Here is a 20,244-nt window from a genome sequence, read left to right as displayed (position 1 = left end):
GGGCACTGATCAGAGAGTATCTTTTTTTTACTTTGTTGCTGGGCTACATATCACCACTTTAGTCACTTTCTACAAGGCTGCTATATATATTTTTTTATTTCTTGTTATCACTGTGTAGTTAAAGTTAGTTCTCAGCTGCCCAGGCTGGCGGACTATGCTTTACCAATTAAAAGCACCTTGACTAATGTGATCAAAGCTCACCTTCTGCCACCTTCTGAGATAAAGCATGTGATAGCTGTAAATGATGTACACCCTTTTGCTTTCGAGGCAGCCTGTAAATTAGGTGGGTGAGTTAATTTCCAATAAGGATGAGCACATATAATGACTCAAGGATGAAATTGGTGCAAAAAGTCATTAAAGTGCATGTGAAGTGTATTCAAGTCTTTATTTTAAAGTTTCTAGTTAGAGAAGAGAAAATGAGTCATGATCTAAAATTGAATCTCCAGCCAAGGGAAATCCTCTGAGGCGAGTATGGATTTGTTGGAGGATATTGGGGACAAATTCTTAGAAAGAAGACTGGATATAATAACCTGCTCAAAACGCAATTTAATTTTGCACAAATGAAAAGAATCATCTTGAGCAAGCAGTCTACTGCTGTGAAATTTGTGACTTGCAAACCATCCATCCATCCATCCATCCATTTTCTGAACCGCTTAGTCCCCACTGGGGTCGCGGGCGTGCTGGAGCCTATCCCAGCCGTCATCGGGCAGTAGGCGGGGGACACCCTGAACTGGTTGCCAACCAATCGCAGGGCACACAGAGACGAACAACCATCCGCACTCGCACTCACACCTAGGGGCAATTTGGAGTACTCAATCGGCCTACCAAGCATGTTTTTGGGATGTGGGAGGAAACCGGAGCGCCCGGAGAAAACCCACGCGGACACGGGGAGAACATGCAAACTCCACACAGGGAGGGCCGGAGGTGGAATCGAACCCGCACCCTCCTAACTGTGAGGCGGACGTGCTACCCACTGCGCCGACTTGCAAACCTAAATGCTGAAATTTACACCTCACTACAATGATACACTCACTGGTCACAGAATGAGTGTGGCACTAATAAGATTAAATGCAAAAGCTATAGTTGCCCACAAAATTATTGAAACACTCAGGTTAAGTCCTTCATTTTTTTGCTGAAGCTTGAAAAAATTTCCCATCAAAAATGAAATATTTAAAAATCAGGGTCTCAACGGTTATGTACTGAAAATCAATGTGTTGCTGTATTTGTGGAGGTTCGCTTTTCCAGTGGTATACCACTCATGTTATTCTTTAGTTGGTTTGGCTGCTTGATGCCTTCAGTCTTGAGAACCTAAATGTCCCAAGATTGACTTGGCCGATATCAAACCTTCCGCTGCTTGCTTCTTCATGATGAATTTATTTTGCTTTGGTATTGTTCTCCCAGTTTGTTTCCAACATTCTTTAAATTGGCAGACGAAACGTCTTTGTCATCCACTTCTCAGTTAATTCTGCTACTAATGTCATGTTGTCTTTAATCAATGAAGATTAATGAGCCTATTTGAGAAGAAGCCATGCAAGTCCGAGCCTTGACATTATCAATCAATCATTCAGAGTTTAATTATAGTAGCTTTTTTTTACCCAAAAATAAAACAACACTTTGAATTGTTAAAAATAACCCCTCCTGCCATTCGTCCACACAGGCCTCAAAATAAAAATAGACATGTTAAAAATAATAATACGTTTTTATGTCTGGATATATCGACCATGGCCATGGCCCATTACTACTTTCAGTATAGATTGCTCCCTTTGGAGGAACTCGGAAAAAGAATAAAATAACCCTTAAAAACTACAACAGTTTTACTTCTACTTCATCTTGCACCCACAACAATAATAAGCATACAGTATCCTTGTAATACCTTTGTTAGAGTCTTAATCAAAACTGAGGAGCGTTATCTTCTCAATGATTAAATTCTGTCTTCTGTCTGATTGTCAAGATTGGTGATTTTTTTTTACTTCCCCTTTGGTCTACTCATTTCTTTGCACTCTACTATTATTTCCTGTGTTCAAACATGAAGCCAAGCGAAGGGGAAGCTTTATATCTAGGTGCCTCGGGGGAGCCCGTCTCAAACTCATTAAGAAGCTACCTAGTGAATTTGAGATAAGCCTTATAGAATGACAGGTGGGCTGAAGTTGCTATTTAATAACCTGAAGGGTGTCTCTCTATGTGTGTGTGTGTGTGTGTGTGTGTTTGTGTGTGTGTTTGTGTGTGTGTGTGTGTGTGTGTGTGTGTGTGTGTGTGTGTTTGGGTACTTTGTGCTTCGTATCTGTGTTTTTAATTCTTGCACCTAAACAGCATTCCCTCCCACTAACGTCTGAACAAAGGTGCTGTAGAGATCGTAATTTTGAAAATAGAAATAATTAATGAAGCATACTATCTGCCACTAACGGAGTGACAGAATAAAATAAGAACAACATATTACTTGACTTGTGTTTACTAGAATAGATAATGCACTACTATTTGTACGCTTTTTGATACGTCTAACTGGATGGCAGGTTAATTGGAAACTCCAAATTGTCATTAAGTGTGAATGCTTGTTTGTCTATGTATGTCTGAATGAATGACTGGCAACTGGTTCAGGATGTAACCTGCCTTCTGACCAAAGTCAGCTGGGATACCCGCGACCCTCGTGAAGATCATCTTCAGAAAATGAATGGGATACCCCTCAAAAAAGTTGGACAAAGTTCCTGTGGATAAGCAGGTCCGTGCTTCCCCATTTATGCTGCTCCCTCTGCAATCCTCCGAAGAAATTGTTGGCATTTTTCACAATCAAAATAATAGCTTTTAAAAAAAATGAAATAAAATATAAAATTCATGTACTTCACCAAAGAGTAACAAAAACATTGTCAAGAGAAAACCAGTCCAAAAAGATACATTTCAGGATGTGATTTATGTGGAACATTCATGTTTTTAAAGGAAGTAACATTTCTTCAAACTTTACAATAAATTCAAGATCCGTGGAAACAAAATGTCAATACAATCATCACTGTCGTTAACACATTCATTTCACCAGTGACAAATATTCTCGCCTAAGCTCTGTGCTGCTGCATTTATGCTCTCATCATTCCTTTCTGTAGCTTCAGCGTTGTGAATATTTTAAGATGGTCACACCTTACATTGTATATCATGCATCAATTGTGGAACAGAATAAACTACTGAATTATTTTGAATTTAGTTCACCTAATACCTTTGCTGAGATGACAGTGAACAAGGTGGTCCTTTAGTATTTTGCTAAACTGTCCCCATCCTGTCAGCAGGGCATTGTAGTGAAGGTGATCTGTGATCAGTGTTGTCATTACTCCAAAGCCAAGACCTCCTTTTAGCCACCCAGGTCACACCAAAATAATGAGAGCACACCGTATGCACAATATTCCAATTAAAATGTTTAATCTTTGTTACAGGTTTACCGAATTCCTGGAGCCTTTCGAACGAGTCATCCAACCAGAGGAGCTGTGGCTCTACAAGAATCCACTGGTTGAGTCCGATCATATTCCCAAAAGAGTGATGTTCGTAAGTACCTACTATATCATGATATGCATTCTCATTTATAGCCAACTTGATAGCAGCCATATAAATGGTGATTATTTCCATGTAGCTGAACCACTTTCTTTGTTTAATTTATACGCATTTGTGCAGCAGTAGAATTCTTCCTTTAGGATGATTAATAGTGTAGATTCTTGTATTTTAGTGGTTTAGCTGATTAGTATTGAATGGGTGTTAGAAACTGGGCTGTTAAGAAGATCCTGGGCTTAGATGACTGTAACTAATAATATTCACGCAATGCTGAGCACGTACCGTCACGTGTACTTACCGCATTGTGGAAGATTTGGTGACAACCATGGAATTTAATTCAGATTTAATTCCACAACCAGCTATTATTTTGAGACACTACTGCAGTTGTGTGTTGAAATAAAAGATGAGATTCATCTGTCAGAGGTTATTCTGGTAATTTACTGGAATTTCCGGACTACAAAAATATAAAAAGTGGCAACAGCAAAATTTTGCTGACCCTAACTCCAATACTGTAGAGTGCCCTGATTGATAAGCGTTTTCATTTCATAAATAATATTTTGTTAAGACAATAACCAAGTGTAGATCACAAATGAACTTTTGGCGTGTGTTATTCTAAAGACTGCCTTAAAATCAACAACATGGCTTTCCTGGTTGTTTAATCTGACCATTGTTGTTGACCACAGATAAATTGAATTACTATTGTTAATTTTATCACTTTAGGTTTTTCAATCCTGCATATACAAGTCCCGATTGAGATTGTATGTCATCATCATCGCCACCCTTCTTAGAGATTAGTTTCTGATCAAGAAAATACGCTAATTTATTCACTTCTTGCCAGAGGCGTTCTTGATTGAAAGATCACGTTGTGATGGTAGACTGGAAACTTGAAAGTAGGTACTTAACCCACCTCACCTGAAGACAGCAAAAGAACTTGCACAAAAATATGAACAGAACTCCCTGGGGTAAGTGAGGGCAAAAATAATTGATCAGCAGGAGATGGCACTTTTGAAGAATGGGAGGGAGTAACAGGAAGCAGCGCTGACACCTTTCACTGCTGTTGTGGCACTTCACAATTTGGCACTCGGAACACTTTTCACACCTTTGGGGAATTCAAACCATAAAATGATTTCAAGACTTGTGAGTGAAATAAAGCAGGCAACCCCCCTCCCCCATCATTCTTGATTGCACTCTAGGGGTTCTATATTTGTAGACAGAGAACTAAACTGGCGTATTCAGATTTTCGTGCCCGTCACACATCGGCACGTAAAATCAGAGTGAAAGGTGGTCTCCAAGTGCCCACTTAACAGATCTGCAATTTCCCTGTAGACAACTTATATCATCCGCTTGCGGCGGTCTACTGGCTGTTGCTTATTAATGGAATCTATTTACGTCAACCCGCAATCAGTGTCTTCTTTCACCATGTCAACGACTATCGGCATGGTGCTGCCACGTGACATTTAACGGGAATGAGAGCAGCCGCTTTGATTTCTAACAGGGTTTCAACTGTTGTGGGCATAAACAAGTGTTTTTATGCCAACAAAAGTTAAATAACGTAACTTATTTCAGCCTGCATCTGCATAGCTTCACACTGTACCTCACACCAGGCTTGCTCTAGGCACAGAAATAGAGCCCCTGGTGTCACCCGTAAAAAAAAAAGTTAAAAAAAGACACATTTTCATGCAATCACTTTGAATTTGGTCACCTTTGATGCTGTAAGTAATCAACTGACGCCCTACGATACTTTGGCATCCCTTAAAAGCTTTATAATCTGTAATGCACTTTGTTGTGGAAGCTACCACATCAGCCATTCAGCAAAGATTTTACACACTGGACAGAAATTTGATGTATTAATAAATGTCCCAAGCCTTTCTGTCCGACAACGTGCTGAAGAATGTGAAGTGCATGGAAACATCTTACACTTTAGTGCGCATTCACATTTAGAGTTATTGTGAGATTCCCTTCCCAAGCTTTGCATGATATAAAGTTTTTCACAATATAGGGCAACATTGTAATACCATCAGAACAGACTGGGGGACCAGTAGTATAAATTGTCATCAGGTGAAGACCACAAATAAAAGTCACCATTAAAATAAACATTGAGTGCATTCTGACAATACAATACCAATAATCTCATTGAAGACACCAGCACATGCTTAGTCTCCAAAAGATTAAACCAAAAGAATCTCTCAAAGATCTGCAGCAAACCTCTGGACTTTCACTCTTGCTATTATTAAAGCTCAAGCTCAGATGCCCCTTTTAAAGCTCAAGTTCATAGAAATCTAGTTGAGGTCAACCAGAAACATTCAATTTGCCAAAGCATCAACGACATAGTTAGGGAACAGAAATCACACGAGGACATAACAGATAATTTTGTATCAAGGCAAAAATTACTAAGTAATTTACCAATCTAATCTCTAAATAAAACAAAGCAAGCACAGCAGGAACAAAGCCAAATTGAGTCCACTAAGTTTGTTACTGCATTTGTGACATGTAGGATTTGTCTCTTTTTTTTTTTTTTGCTTTCTTTCCTACATTCTAATTTGTTTGTTAGGTGTTTATGGTTGCGTGCATGTTTTTGTATGCATGTGTGTGTTCCTTGTGGGCGATGGGAGCAAAGGCTCACTCACAGTGCCATTCAAGCTCGGATCAATCAGCAGGTCAGCCTAAAAGAATACATCAGTCATACACATCAGTCATCTCAAAATATATGAGAGCAACTGCAATAGTCGGTGGTGATGGGCACTCTCAATCATTTTATTCCCCAAGCAGTTGCAGGTTCAACCGTTACAGTGTGAACAAGGTGCCTGATAGCACAGAAACATTTTCAGGGTAGCATGAGAGGGGGGAAAGCCTAATTTATTTAGTACATCATTAAGTATCAATTGTGGATCCCAATAAATAAATAAATAATTACAAATTTCCTCTGTGGTCAATGTGTCGACTATGCACCAGTCTGTGGTAGGTGGGCTTGAGACCCTGACATCAAAATTTGACAGTTTTATTAAATTCAGACGTTTTTTCAACCATGATTTATTTGACCGTTCAAAGAAAAGTGTACTTGTTTTCAATTTAACTTTGTTTCACTGCAAGACTATGAAATTACTAGATCAAGTCTGGCGTCACCTGTAATAGAAGAATGAGACAATATTTGCAGGGCATCGAGTTCACTCTCTTTTAATCAGGCAGAGAAACAAAGCCTGTCTGCGTGGTCCTAATTATTATTTCAAGAATGATAAATAGGTCCATTATACTGTATTTTCCTTGTGCTCCGCAATGTCCTCCCCTCTTTGCATTTACACCTGTCTGACCGTTAAGTGTCTGACTCTTAGCTGCTGCCTTCAAGATTATTTTCAAAATGATGACTGCATATTTCCTAATAATAAAATCAATGTTACAATAGGATGGGGCTTCTTGTATTAGTAAATCTGAGTTGTAGTTGTTGTTTTTTACATAGTTGTATTTGTCCACTACTTACATGACAACATCATATTGAAAGCGAATGATTACTTGTGCAATTTTCTTTCCAAGTGGAAGTTATGGCTTTAACATTCCCTGGTAAATAGTGAAGCATGCCTTTTGAAACAAAGGTGAGAACAGTTATGAAAATACATACACGGTAATTCATGGATGTTATAAAAAAGATCAATTGTTACAATAAAATAAATAAAGAGCCTTATTTTCATTCCCAGAACAAGTCTGAGGTAAAGTGCAGTCTAATTGTGCTTGGGGGTTGAGTTTTTGTTCTTTTGGTATTTTTGTAGAAGGGGGCAGTTAGAAATTGATGCATTGTCGTCAGACGGAGCACACCTTACTTGGAGCAAAGTGGCTCCCTGGAAGAATATTGGACTCGGTGGGGGATCATTATGGGTACCTTTCATAAAGAACTGAGAGATCTCCACTTGGGAATGATGAAAAATTGTGGCACAGCAAAGTTACCAAGTTAATAAGAATAACTCTGAGTAAGGACACAAGAAAAACTTTTATTGTGTGAGGAAGCTGAGTTACTCGGCATGTTTTTCGACAGTTATTATCCAAGAAAAAATGTGTTTCTAGTCGAGGTTAAAGTCGCTGGGATTGTCATTTCTAAATCTGACACCTCGGCAGCTGGCGAGACATGTTGGAGACACAGTCGCTTGTCAGACCTGAAAACGCCTTTTGCGCTCCCTTCGAAGAGACAAAGTAGCTTGGCACAAGGACGTCTTGGCCTCCATGCTTAGGCTGTTGCCCCTCTAACTTGCCACAGATAAGTAGAAGAAGATGGATGGGTCTTTTTTTTCTTGTAAAACTTCCTTCTCCCTTTGCCTTTCAATAATTTAACAAGACTTACTGCAGATAGATAAGAAAAAAAGATCCTTGTCTTTACTGTGAGTACTGTCAATGTGTCCTTGATCACTTAACCGAACCCAAAAGGACCTGATACATTTGTGTATCTCCTAAAAATGTACGTCTCTCTTTTGCTGAATGCCTGAATCCATGGATTACCCTCATCCCTGTCAAAGACAATCTATCCAAGAGTACCTTACCATTCACATCAAGTCAGATGGGATAGATAGATAGACCTCAGTATAACCCCACAAATAATAAGTGAAATGAAACTAATAAAGTAAGAAGTGAAACTGCTGTAATCAAGCCATTAGTTGCTTGCAACATTTTTTTTCCAGCTGGAGGAAAGCCCAAAATAATGCTGAAAGCTCAAAAGTAATGGTCTGTTAAAACCCTCGTAACAATGAAACTGATTGTTTTTCTGACGTGTTGAAAATTAAATCAGCATTGAATACACTGAAGTAGGTCATTCCAAATTTAATTTCATATTGGTTATCGGAACAGGCAATACGTGACTAATGCCATGATAATAACTGTACACTCTTCATCTTGATTTCCTTATAGGCAATCTCCTTCCTTACTCCCCTGGCGGTGATATTTGTGGTGAAGATAATTCAGAGGACAGACAAGACAGAAATCAAAGAAGCATGCTTAGGTAGGTGGAGCTAATTATTACAATAGATTTTTTGTTGTTGTTATCTAAATGTAATGCTTTTAAGGAAATAATTTTCAAACAAGTTAAATTGAATTCTGTAGCCCCTAATCAAAAAAATCTCAAAGGGGGGGCCTGTGCAATTGTGTTTGGAGGCGCACACAGAGGGAATGTACGAATGAAAATGTTTTTTGTTCATGGTACAAAGGGTGAATAATGACCTCAAATGCTCTGAGGGTGTTTGGCCAGCTATTATATAGTGCTATAAAAACTACTTCATTGATGCCAACATGAGCCTATGAAAAGGAGACTTGCACACTACCTCAGTAAGCATTGGGATACTGTGTACGTAGGTACACACACATTACTATCCAAATGGCAATTTGCAAACTGAGCTCCATATGAGACAATGCAGCAGGCAAGGGTCGATCCCCATTTGGGAGATCTGCCATCTTCGCATTTGCAGTTTAAGGGCCCAATGGACACATCATACCCCATTTGTACAATTTGTCCACATTAGCAAGTTGTTCCGAAATATTTAAACAGTGCTCCTCTTCACAGCATAAACAGATTTAATTTCATCACATTTCATTTTTATTTCATTCTTGGCAATGTGGGGTGAATTCGATTGGCTCACCATGCAATGGTGAGATAAATCTTTGAGGGATTGTACCCTGGCTAATGATCAGCCCCAAGGGTTGCCATGATAGCTAATTAAGTGGATGTCCAATACTTGCAGTAAATATTAGCCAACAGCAGTCTTCCCATTACTCAATACCCAAGTTAAAAAGAAGCAGACATTTCTTCCCAATGAGATTATTAATTATTATGAAGTTGGTACACCGACTGAATTGTTGCTATTCTTAGCACAATCAATGGGTTGTTCTGAGAGAGCGTAGTGGCCTTTTGTTGGTCAATCATAACTGACTGCTTCAATTTATTTTCAAAGTAATTAGAGAGACCCTCGTTACAGGTGGGTCAGCCTGTTATATATATATATATATATACTATGATTAAGTATTAAAAAGTCATACATTTCTTAACGTGTTGAATACTGTATTGAACAACGTTAGGCCACAAGGTTGATGATTCGCGTGTGCACATAAATGTCAGCAGCATCGAACAGTTCGTGCATGTTCGTGTAATTTCATTTTAAATGCTTTTAATTATAGCACAAATAATTGCCATAAGAACTTATTTGACATCTTTTTTGTCTCAAGCTATCACTGGTAAAGGCAGTCGTCATGTTTATTCGATAAGTAAATAAATAAACAAATAAATAAACAAACAAACAAACAAACACACACACACACATAAATAAATAAATAAATAAATAAATAAATAAATAAATAAATAAATAATGATAGTATTGGTCTATCGGTACTCACCCGTCCCTTGTCGGTGGCAATAACCAGCCTTTTCCCTGGCAGTAGAGGAGGCAGAGACCATTCCCTCTGAACAATTTACTGTAAGAGGTTGAAAAATGTTCTATAATGCTTCACACTTTTGACAGCATTTTTAAAGTCATGTCAAGGACATGAACACCTGCTTTTAGGTTTTGAATTGAAAAGAAAGCCAATATCGCCTTTCTATATATGTCTTTCATTATATATATATATATATATATATATATATATATATATATATATATATATATATATATATATATATATATATATATATATATATATATATATATAATGAAAAAATAATGAAAGAAAAAGGGTAGCTACCATTAATCAAAACTCATGTCAAAGATATTGTAAATGTGCACATTCAACATTGAATGACTTCGAAACCGTCAGTGCTTCATTCATGCAGTGATATTGTTTGGATTCCAATTGATCTTGTCTTTTTGGCAAGACGGCAAGGGGTGATTTATAAATGGTGAAGCGCTTCATCATGCTGTGGCCTCCAAGAAAGACGTGCGTGTTTGTGTGGGGGGGTGGGGGGTTTAGAATGTTTTGTATCTTAGAAATTGAAAAGCTTTTTTAACGCCATTTGTCATTGCAATATGTTTTGCACCTACTTCAGCCAAGTGTCGTTGAAATAGTGTAGCAATCTATCTCAATAAGATGTATGTTTAACTATACGTGCAATTTTCCCTCCTGCAGCAGTGTCACTGGCTCTCGCCCTGAATGGAGTTTTCACAAACACTATCAAGTTAATTGTTGGCAGGTAAGTAAAATGATATTAGACATTTCAAAACAGGTTGTAAGAATGTCTTAAGATGTACAGAATTTTCAAAAACATGTGCTGTAAGACTACCAACTCTAACAGAGCAGAATATTTGGAACAGCAATAAAAATTGAGCATTTACAAGAAAATATATGACATCTTTTTTTTTTTAATATTAGGGACATGATTCCAGATAACATGTACCCTTGAAAATGACTAAAAACAAATCCCCAATTTATTAAAAATCAATCAATTGAATGCTTGTGATTGGCTTGGTTGATGACTAGTCCCTGGTGTACCATGCCTATGCTCAATGTTAACTGGGATTTACCCACAAACCTAATGAGGATAAGCACCATAGATAATAGATCAATGAATAAAATAAGGGTGACGGGCTACAGTCTGTTGACACTACCTGTACACAAGAAACAATGCTCCTACTTCAGCTGTAAGTCACAATATTAATTTGGAATCTTTCTCCTGAGTTACAAACAACAGTGGCAACGTTTGTAAAGTGTCAAGCTCGACACTCGACAAATTTAGACTAACAACAGAGAATTGTGTCCTCAGTGTCATGAATACTTATAACAGAAGACTCAGTGCTCATTCACTCTCAGTTCAAATTAACATATAACCCAATTTGTTTGTTATGTTTTACTCTCAGACCGAGGCCTGATTACTTCCAGCGGTGTTTCCCGGACGGCCAAGTGAACGCAAAGATGTTATGTACCGGGGAGCCTCATTTGGTCTCGGAAGGTCGCAAGAGTTTTCCCAGTAGTCATTCTTCTTGTAAGTAGCAGTCACATCTTTCCGAGTTTATGAAACATAACAGAAGACAATACACCACGTGCTCAATAGCTCACTCAGAATGTACTGTAGTATTCTAAAATATTTCCACAAGAAGAGCATTGATGGATTTTTTCAATTTCATGGGGTGCTCTCATGTCTCATGGAAGCTTGTTTTGTAACATGCTATTTGGCCATAGTCTGCCGTGCATGTCTATTGTTTCAAAATATGTTTTCATCCTCTTCCCAAGCTCTTGTACTTCACAAGGGTGTTTAATAATTCAAGTGTTTTCCTGTTGTCCAGCTGATTAATATAAAGAGGCTTGCAAGCGAGGAATCTTTGCTGCTGGCCCCAGCAACCGCAATGTATTTTGAGATCAATACAGATGGACTAATTACACTGAGGATTTCATTTAATATGTAGCATTGAGCCATGCCTAAGAAGCTCTTTACTCATTATTCAGTTTATTCATGTTCTTGCTTTACTTAAAATTACAGATGAATCCTTGAGTGTAGCCATACTTTTACCAAGCAATTATTTTGAACGAATGTCTTCGGGGAAAATTTATGAGTTTCAGATGGAGCCTAAGTGAATATATCTGTGATAAACTATGTGCCTCCACATCTAATTAAGAAAATGCAAATCCAAGAGCATGCTGCAGTATATGTTTTTGCATAGTGGAGAACCGCCTTATGTGCAGAGAAACCCTTGTGAATGCATTTAAATGCCATAAAACAGCTTTTACTTCCTTACACCTTAATGAAAGACTACGATTGATAAACAAGACGCAGCAAGGATGTAAATATTTCCAACATGGGCTCGAATAATCAATATCCTGTGCATAGCTCAGTCTATAAGGACTTGACTGTGCAGACTTGGCTCGAGGGTGAAAGCGCAGTTGGTTTCAATCTGCCAGATTCTTTTTCTGCAGAGTTCTTCTAATCATGATCTTGCCAGCTTTCCTGGGTTCCTCACATATGCTTAATTACAAACAGGTACATAATGGTCAATTAATTGGCTGCTCTACTGAACAATATGTGTTTTCACTGCAGATTGAATTTGAGGGTATTTATAGCCAAATCAAAAGTGTCGAAAAAAGTGGGCGGCACATTAGTAACTGTTGTAAAGTGCCTCTGAAAAGTGATGGGATGATTGGCTGCTTTGATGTTCCAAGGTCAGGTGGACATGTATGGCTGCCAATAGAACTGTTTCACTTGTATACTTTTTTGATAATGTAGCTCTTGAGAAAAGCAGGAGGGGGAATTCGGAAGTGCTTCGGAATATATTACCTGCTCCTCCTCAGCCAAATGTTTAAGAACTCATTGGAGGGTGCTTCACAGTGCCGTGGTCAATAACCCAAAGCATACAACTAACACAACTGGCTTTTTAAAGGTAATGAAGTGAAATGCTATACAATCGCCAAGTCAGTCCCCAGACCTGAATCCACTGGATGAAAACCAAACCGAATGCAAAATATCTCAAGAAGAAGCGGGGACGGAAGATGGTGTCAGTAAAAGCCTGGCAGCGAGTCGCCATGGATTAAATTCAGGGTAACTTGTCGTCCCATAAAAAGTGGGCAAAGGCACAAAGCTTGCGTGCAAAAAAACTCCAATTAAAAATTAGACTTGTTCACACCGCCCCTGTTAAAGTGCAAACGTCCACCTGGGTCATTTTATTCTAACGGCTATTAAATCAGTCTGGGAGTCTCAAGGACAGTTTACAGTTGAATAAAAACAGGAGTAGATAGAAATAGTTGCAATGCCAGCGCTAGGGAGAATATCAGAAGTCACAAGCCTAGTAACCTTAGAACATTCTCTCTGGGTACCTCCTATTTATATAGTACTATCTATATAGTCAATCTGGCACTGTCAACATAAAAGCAGAAAGTATAAATCATAAAATTATGTGTTGTGTGTGTGCAGATAAGAAAATAGGAGGTTTGTAGAATGTGATGACCTTGGAATGGACAGAACAAAACATGAACATCAAATTCTTTGAAGTGGTGTTGAACACCAAAATGACAAGGGTGTCCATGTCTCAATACGATATAGACTTTACTGTACAGTATGTCAGACATCTGCTTTACGGAATACTGGCAGACGTGTTCCAAAAGAAGTGACATAGAATTTACCAACACTATGTGCAGAATTAATCCATCTCCAAAGCAACCCTATTAACTTTATGTTGTCGCAAGTATGAATATATGTAATTGAGAGAACTCTGAGATGAAATTCTGAGAAGCATTTATATTATATCACATCTGGAGTGATGAGAGGATCTGCTCCAGCCTGTGTCCATCCTCATCATAACTTTGTTGAATATTTTTTGAATATTTCAAAGCTTTTTGTGGGACAAATTTGGCCACCATCCAGATTAGTGATAAGTATGTTCAAACTCAAGTGGAATCTGGATTGAACCAAGTATAATTTCTGGCTGGTTTGATATTTGAGGGCTGTGTTGACGGGCCTTTGTAGATATGAACTGCACCAGCAAAAAAATCATATTTAAATACAGTTCATCTGTAAGATGCTTATCATATGTATTATTGAAGATTTTCTGTGATTAGATTTCCCTTAATACTTCAATACAGTCAAAGAAAGATACGTACAAATGCCAATAAACGCAGTCATAATAAAAACCAAAGCTGCTCTCCCTATTCATAATCTCCTTAAAAACTGTCAAACGTCCATCATAGAAATTCAGTGCTTAAAGCAGGATGGAACTGATGGAAGAGCGATAATAAAGAGTCCGTTAAAATAGCATCAGTGGCTGCTGTGGACTGATGCTCTTCTGTTATAACGGAGTAACCGATCAAATTCAAATAGAAAGAGGATGCATCTGTTCTACTGTATGTGTGTGATTAGTCTTCAATAGTGGAGCTCTGTATTTCTGTATGAAAACTTTAAAAGAGGATAAAAGAGAGATTTATACCAATTTTGCTGAGCTGGACAATTCTCACACCAACATCTTCACTCTCTTACTTTTTTGTCTGTTTCCAAAATGACTGCCAACCAATGTAATTGTTATTGTTGCAGGAGTGAGAGGGGACATACTACACTTTTAAATCTACCAGCTGCTCTCAATGGCTACTTTTGCACTGACAGCAGTATTTTGTTATGTGTCTCATAAAGGTAATACTCAGCATATGAGCATATGGCACTGGCAAGGGATGGCAATTCAAACTCTAAATAATATCAAATGTGAACACCCTGAGGGCTATACACTCCAAATAAGCCAACATGTGGGTTTCTATGAGCATCGCAGGCTTGAGTCAGGTTTGAAGTTAGTCTTGAAGCAAGCAATTGTGGGCAAGAAAGGATATAATAAAAGGCAAAGGTGGTGAGCGTTAAGTATGAGTCACCACAACTTCCTCCTCCATTTGTCACACCAGGTGGCTACAGTGAAGGCCTCCTAGCAAAACATCTCCTGGAACGAAACTCGGAATTTCATTACAAACCTGCAAATGTATTCTTCATGTTGTTACTTTTTTTTGAAAGATGTTCTTCCTCATCGCGGGTGTCGACCTCAAGATCCTCAGATCCATCCCACTTCATCCTTCATTTCTCTATTTTGAGCATTTAGGGTCAAATTATTTACACTTTTTCACATTTCTAAAGTCTAACACCACTTCCATCTATACAATAGTCAAAGTTGCACAATGTTCCCAGTCTTCACATCTTTAAAGAAACAACTCTTTCTTTGATGATCAATGTTTTTGTCCCAATGGATTTATCTACCAAGGCTGCTCAGAGGCATGAAGCAAATTCACTTCAGTAATGTTCCCTTTCGGTCTCTCTAAGTCTTTCCATGGCCATCTGCTGCTACCTTCTTGTTTCTGGTTATACCTACAGAAATCCCTTGTTTAACCTCTCTGCTCAGAATGAATGAGCAAATTATTTATTCTTGGCAGCAGGGAAACCCCAAAACGGTCTTCACAAATGTAATATGCATTTTTAAATTCACCAAATTCTAACTCCAGCCTATTTCACTCTTCAAGGTTTCATCCCTGTTTTGTACACTCCGCCAGCTTTCCAGAGCTTAACGACAAAGCCCTTGATCGGAATCTAATGAGTCCGCTGTGTGGACTGTTCAAACAGAATAGAGGAAAAGCTTGCAGATACTTTTTAGGTCATCAATATGGGTTTATATCAACATTGTTCGTTTCACAGTAAGATAAAGACGACATTCCTTTACATTGATTATTGTTGTTTTTTTGGTTGTGGGCTTGTCATGACACATCAAGAAACAAAAAAAATAATAGAAATGTTGTCCAGCGTGTTCTCCAAAATACAAGCGAACCTTCAATGGATAGAAAGTAGATGCAGTAAACATTCAATATATCTTATTGTTTAGTTTAAATCAGGTAGGTATATTTTATTATCTGCGTATAAAGTGTTGCTGCTGCCCTCTGATCAACCTTTAAATCGTCTCAAAATGGTCCAATAGAAAATGTGATTCAGGCTGTGAATGGGTAAATCATGCTTTAGCATTTTTGTCAAAAATATGAGCAAACACTTTTATCTTTTGCGCAATAATTTATACATGAGTCAGGGCTGCAAAAAAAATATTTTGTAGGTTATTGAAAAAAATCTCTTTGATGAATATTCAAACAAATCAGTAAGGTTCCAATGATAAGGACACAAACAGTTTCCGAACAAGAATATCTAATGGGCATATTTTCTGTACAAAAAAGGAAAATGATAAGTATTATTTGGAAAAAATGTCATGGCTGCCGGGTAGACTCTTTTCTAGAGTCTTTTCTGTATTGGCGTTTATTTTTCTGAACTGTTTCAGGATGTGATTAATTATTTAAAATTCTAGGTGCTCCATTCGGGCCACTCCTTTTATAGATTACCTATTAACTAAAAATAAGGACAAAAGAGCTCATCTGCAGTATTTTTCCTTAGATTAGAACTCCGATCAGCCTCTGGAATCCTTTACAGCCCTTCGCATGACCCTGAACAAATCAATGTTGTGTTCTGAATAAAATTATATTTAATATAGATAACTGAGGTACATTTTGTTTGTCAGTCAAGTAAGAAAATCATGATAATGCAGAAATGGAATAATCAATCTGTGTGTGGGTTCGGGTGGCCAACGCATGCTTGTCAAGTGTTTTGACCACTCAACTAGTGTGCCTATAGGGCTTACTCGGTTTCTTCCACCAGTCCACACTGACCTGAACAGTTCACAGTATCACAATGTAAAAAGTTCATATTTTTCTGGAGGCATCTGGAGGTATATTGCAGGAGCCACATCGTAGTTAATGGTCTTCTTTGGAGGGTCACGAGACCTGAAACCTGTGCTCTATTGAGTCTGGAAGAATTTGCATTGACATTGAAATTATATTCTATGTGGCTTAAAGATGAATAGAGAGCTGTGATCTAATAACTCTAAAATTGCTCATGATTTATTTTTGGTCTAATAAAGTTCTGGCTTCAGTTAAATCATGGTGTTTGATTATAAAATGAATTAAATTGCTTGTACACACATTTCATTAAAATGGATTGTATTTTTTTTTGTGCAAAGATGAATCATTTGCAAAAGCTCAAACCAATAAAAAGTCAAATAGAGGAGAAAAATGTGCATATTTATACCCATCCCTCCATTTACAATACTCATTCACAATGTACATAGAGACAGATATTCAGAATTGCATATAGGTCATCACAGTCGACCATTCCAGAAAAACTGTGAAAATATATATATATATATATTCCATCCATCCATTTTCTATGCCACTTGTCCCCACGAGGGTCGCGGGCGTCGATTGAAAATGGTAAATATGCAAATACACGGATTGTAATAGCATCACCATTTTTTATTAGATGACAGATATGTCTGTTTGCGAACAAAGTGAATGTTAATTTTACTTTTTTTCTATCCCACAAACATTTGTAAACCTCCACTCAGTAGGCTACCTACCGCCACTTACACTCGGTCTTATACATATTGCCAAATACAACAATGTGAGTTGGCCTAATATTCATTGTGGATTTATGGAATGATCTGGAGGACAAAATAGCACCTCAATAATATTAAAATTTCATGAGTTGTTTTTTGTTGACAAAATGTGTTCTTTCACTTAATGTTGGTTTTGTTGTGCAGCTTTTTTTTTTTTGCCATCGTTGAATGATAATTTTTTCTTAAGAACAGTTTGTACTGAAAAAATACAGTATGTGTTTTTTGTTGTTGTTTGCTTCAACCACTTTGTTCTTGGGTTAGGATAGTGGATCTTTTATGTGTGCATTAAAAATGTATTATCAAATATAAAATCAGGTCCTTCTTTTAGTTTTCTCTGCAAAACAATCTTCTTCAAACAGGTTTATTTTGCCATGTTCAAATTACTACAGACAGTAGGCGTCAAAGGTCGTCTTGGTTGTTTTTCATCTCTGCCTGTTCTCCCGCTGTTGTTTTTCACCATTTCTCAGTTGAAGTAGCTTTTATAATAGCAGGACTATCTGCAATTTGTAAAAACAAACATGTATCACCATTTTCATGTTTTTATCCACAATGGTAAAAAAAATATTTTCTCCATACAAACATACAACCCAGAATAGCTGATAATGAAGAAATTAAATTTACCTAGTTTGCGATCCATAAGTCTACTTTATTACGTGGTCCATAATTTATGCTACAAAACAGAGAAAGCGATGAATGGTCATTGTTTTTCACTTATTTCTCCTCTGCTAATTTGATGTTGACTTCTTTAAATGTCATCTTTATTTTGAATATTTTCAAGTAGTTGACACTTACACTGATTGGTCATAATAGAAAATTGTGTGCAAGTAATCTCTTTGTTCTTCCCTTTGACATTATTTTCTCATTCCAGTTCAGCTCTACTAAGGCTTTTTAAGATATCATCATGCTGTGTCTCGACAGAACTCTGGTGTTAAACGACACACTCCTGAACCACCTTCTTGCTATTCTCACTCACACAGTCACAATTCTGTCTCTGTTTCGCCATTAATAAAACATTACGTCTCATACAGGAGTGAGCAAGGAAACTGATAGAAAATTCATTACTTTTACTATTAGTGTGACATTCTGGGAGTGAGAAATTTGAACTTTAGCCGCTTTATTTTTGTGTTTTCTTAATTAGTTGCATTCTCTGGCCTTGGGTTCACTTCTTTCTACCTGGCGGGCAAGCTGCAGTGCTTTACGGATCAAGGTCGAGGTCGTAGCTGGCGCCTCTGTGCAATGGTCCTGCCCCTCTACAGCGCAATGATGATCGCTTTGTCCAGAACCTGTGACTACAAGCACCATTGGCAAGGTCAGACTCTAGATTCCAACACTGTGATGTGCATTTTTGGTTGTGTTCAGACTACAGCCACTCCATCCAAAATAAATTGTATCCTGGATTAATTAAGGTCAGGAAAGGTGAACCATCTACTCCAGCCTTGCAATTCATCCCCTAACTTTCTTTCTTTCTTTCTTTCTTTCTTTCTTTCTTTCGGATTTTTTTCGTCAGCAAAAATTGAATGAAGTGCCATATTTTTGCTTTTGATTGTGCCACCCTAAAAGCCAAGCTTATTGCAATTCTAACCAAAGTGTGCATCACAAACAGCAATAATGCCTTTATGTCAAGATGATGCATAGTATCACAGGAATTAAAATGACATGAGGGAGAACCAAAATCTTCCAGACAGTTTTGTCATATTTATATGACTCCATGCATTTTTAACACAGCAGCATAGATAATTGCTTCAGAGTATGAGTAGAAATTTGATTTAGCACCCTTTGAAAATTTAATGTGACCTGTCTAGGAAGATGGGAAGATTACATTCCATATATATGGGAGAGATTATGATGAGAATTAATAAAAAATATACTTTGTGTTGACAGCATTGTCATGTGGTATTTCTCAATTTTATTGAGCTACAATCGTCTTGTGTTGATGAAAAATTTTAAGTCTGAGATTAGGGTTTCGCTTGAAAATATGACACAATCTATCAATTTTAAGCCATTCGGAATTTGATTGGCACCGCAACATGACATCAACATCTGCACTCGTTACGCCCCCCTTAACCCATGGACCGGCCTGCATTCAGCATTCTAGTATTGAAGCTTTTTTACCCTTAGTGTTTACCATATTTCTCGCTCTTCTTTTGCACTGCAGAAGTGAGCCACATAAGTCATGGGGGAAATAAAGAAACGACCCCTACCACCACCAATAAAAGGCCACTCTGAGCTCCGTCATCATTTGTTTGTTCTCCCCAAATGTTGTCCCCTTCCTCTCCCAGCAGAGTGTCAGCAAATGCAGCAATAGCACAGCCCATTAAACAACCTAAGGGGGCTCTCGGTGTAAACACAAGCTGGGAAACACCATTAGCCTGGCATTCTGTGGCGTGCTTGATAAATACTAATAGTCCCATCATCCCTCAGCACTTGGTCTTCTGTGGCTTAGCCTTGCATCCCAATCACTGTCACTGTGAGGCTGTCATACTAATTGATTGCATGAGGTCTCAGACTGTTAAATGTATTTGACAGGAGTCAATGAAACATTCATAGAGTAGGCTCATGCATTATACAATTCCTGAATGGTGGAAATTTGCGTTATATTCCATTTCAGGCAGAAGGAGAAAGAAATAGAGATTTTAATAAGACCTAAGAGCATACACAATTTTGTATAGTGTGGAGGTATCAGAATGTGTAGCCAGAGGCTGAGGGCTAAGGTCTTTTTATATCCCCCAAGCTTGGATGATAGGATTTGGATGGATAGTTACAATATGTTGCAGAAGCCTTTTTGTATCCACTTGAGACCAATGCAGATGAT

The 20,244-nt window shown here is 37.9% G+C and overlaps 1 protein-coding gene across 2 annotated transcripts in view; it reads left to right on the top strand.

Moving 5' to 3' along the window:
- Positions 1 to 20,244, top strand: part of plpp4 (phospholipid phosphatase 4) — a 38,443-nt gene that overhangs the window by 8,723 nt on the left and 9,476 nt on the right. For both annotated transcript variants that reach the window (XM_085922029.1, XM_085922028.1), the window contains exons 2-6: positions 3,417 to 3,525; positions 8,416 to 8,506; positions 10,618 to 10,681; positions 11,346 to 11,470; positions 18,571 to 18,741. In XM_085922029.1, coding sequence (XP_085778155.1) covers positions 3,417 to 3,525; positions 8,416 to 8,506; positions 10,618 to 10,681; positions 11,346 to 11,470; positions 18,571 to 18,741 — 560 coding nt within the window. The remainder of the gene's footprint in view (positions 1 to 3,416; positions 3,526 to 8,415; positions 8,507 to 10,617; positions 10,682 to 11,345; positions 11,471 to 18,570; positions 18,742 to 20,244) is intronic.

This window comes from Syngnathus leptorhynchus, chromosome 10, assembly GCF_054491065.1.
Source record: "Syngnathus leptorhynchus isolate UIUO chromosome 10, UIUO_Slep, whole genome shotgun sequence".
In the NCBI taxonomy this organism is placed as follows: Eukaryota; Metazoa; Chordata; class Actinopteri; order Syngnathiformes; family Syngnathidae; genus Syngnathus; species Syngnathus leptorhynchus.
The sequence above is the reverse complement of the archived record's forward strand: the minus strand, read 5'-3'. Positions and strand labels throughout refer to the sequence as shown.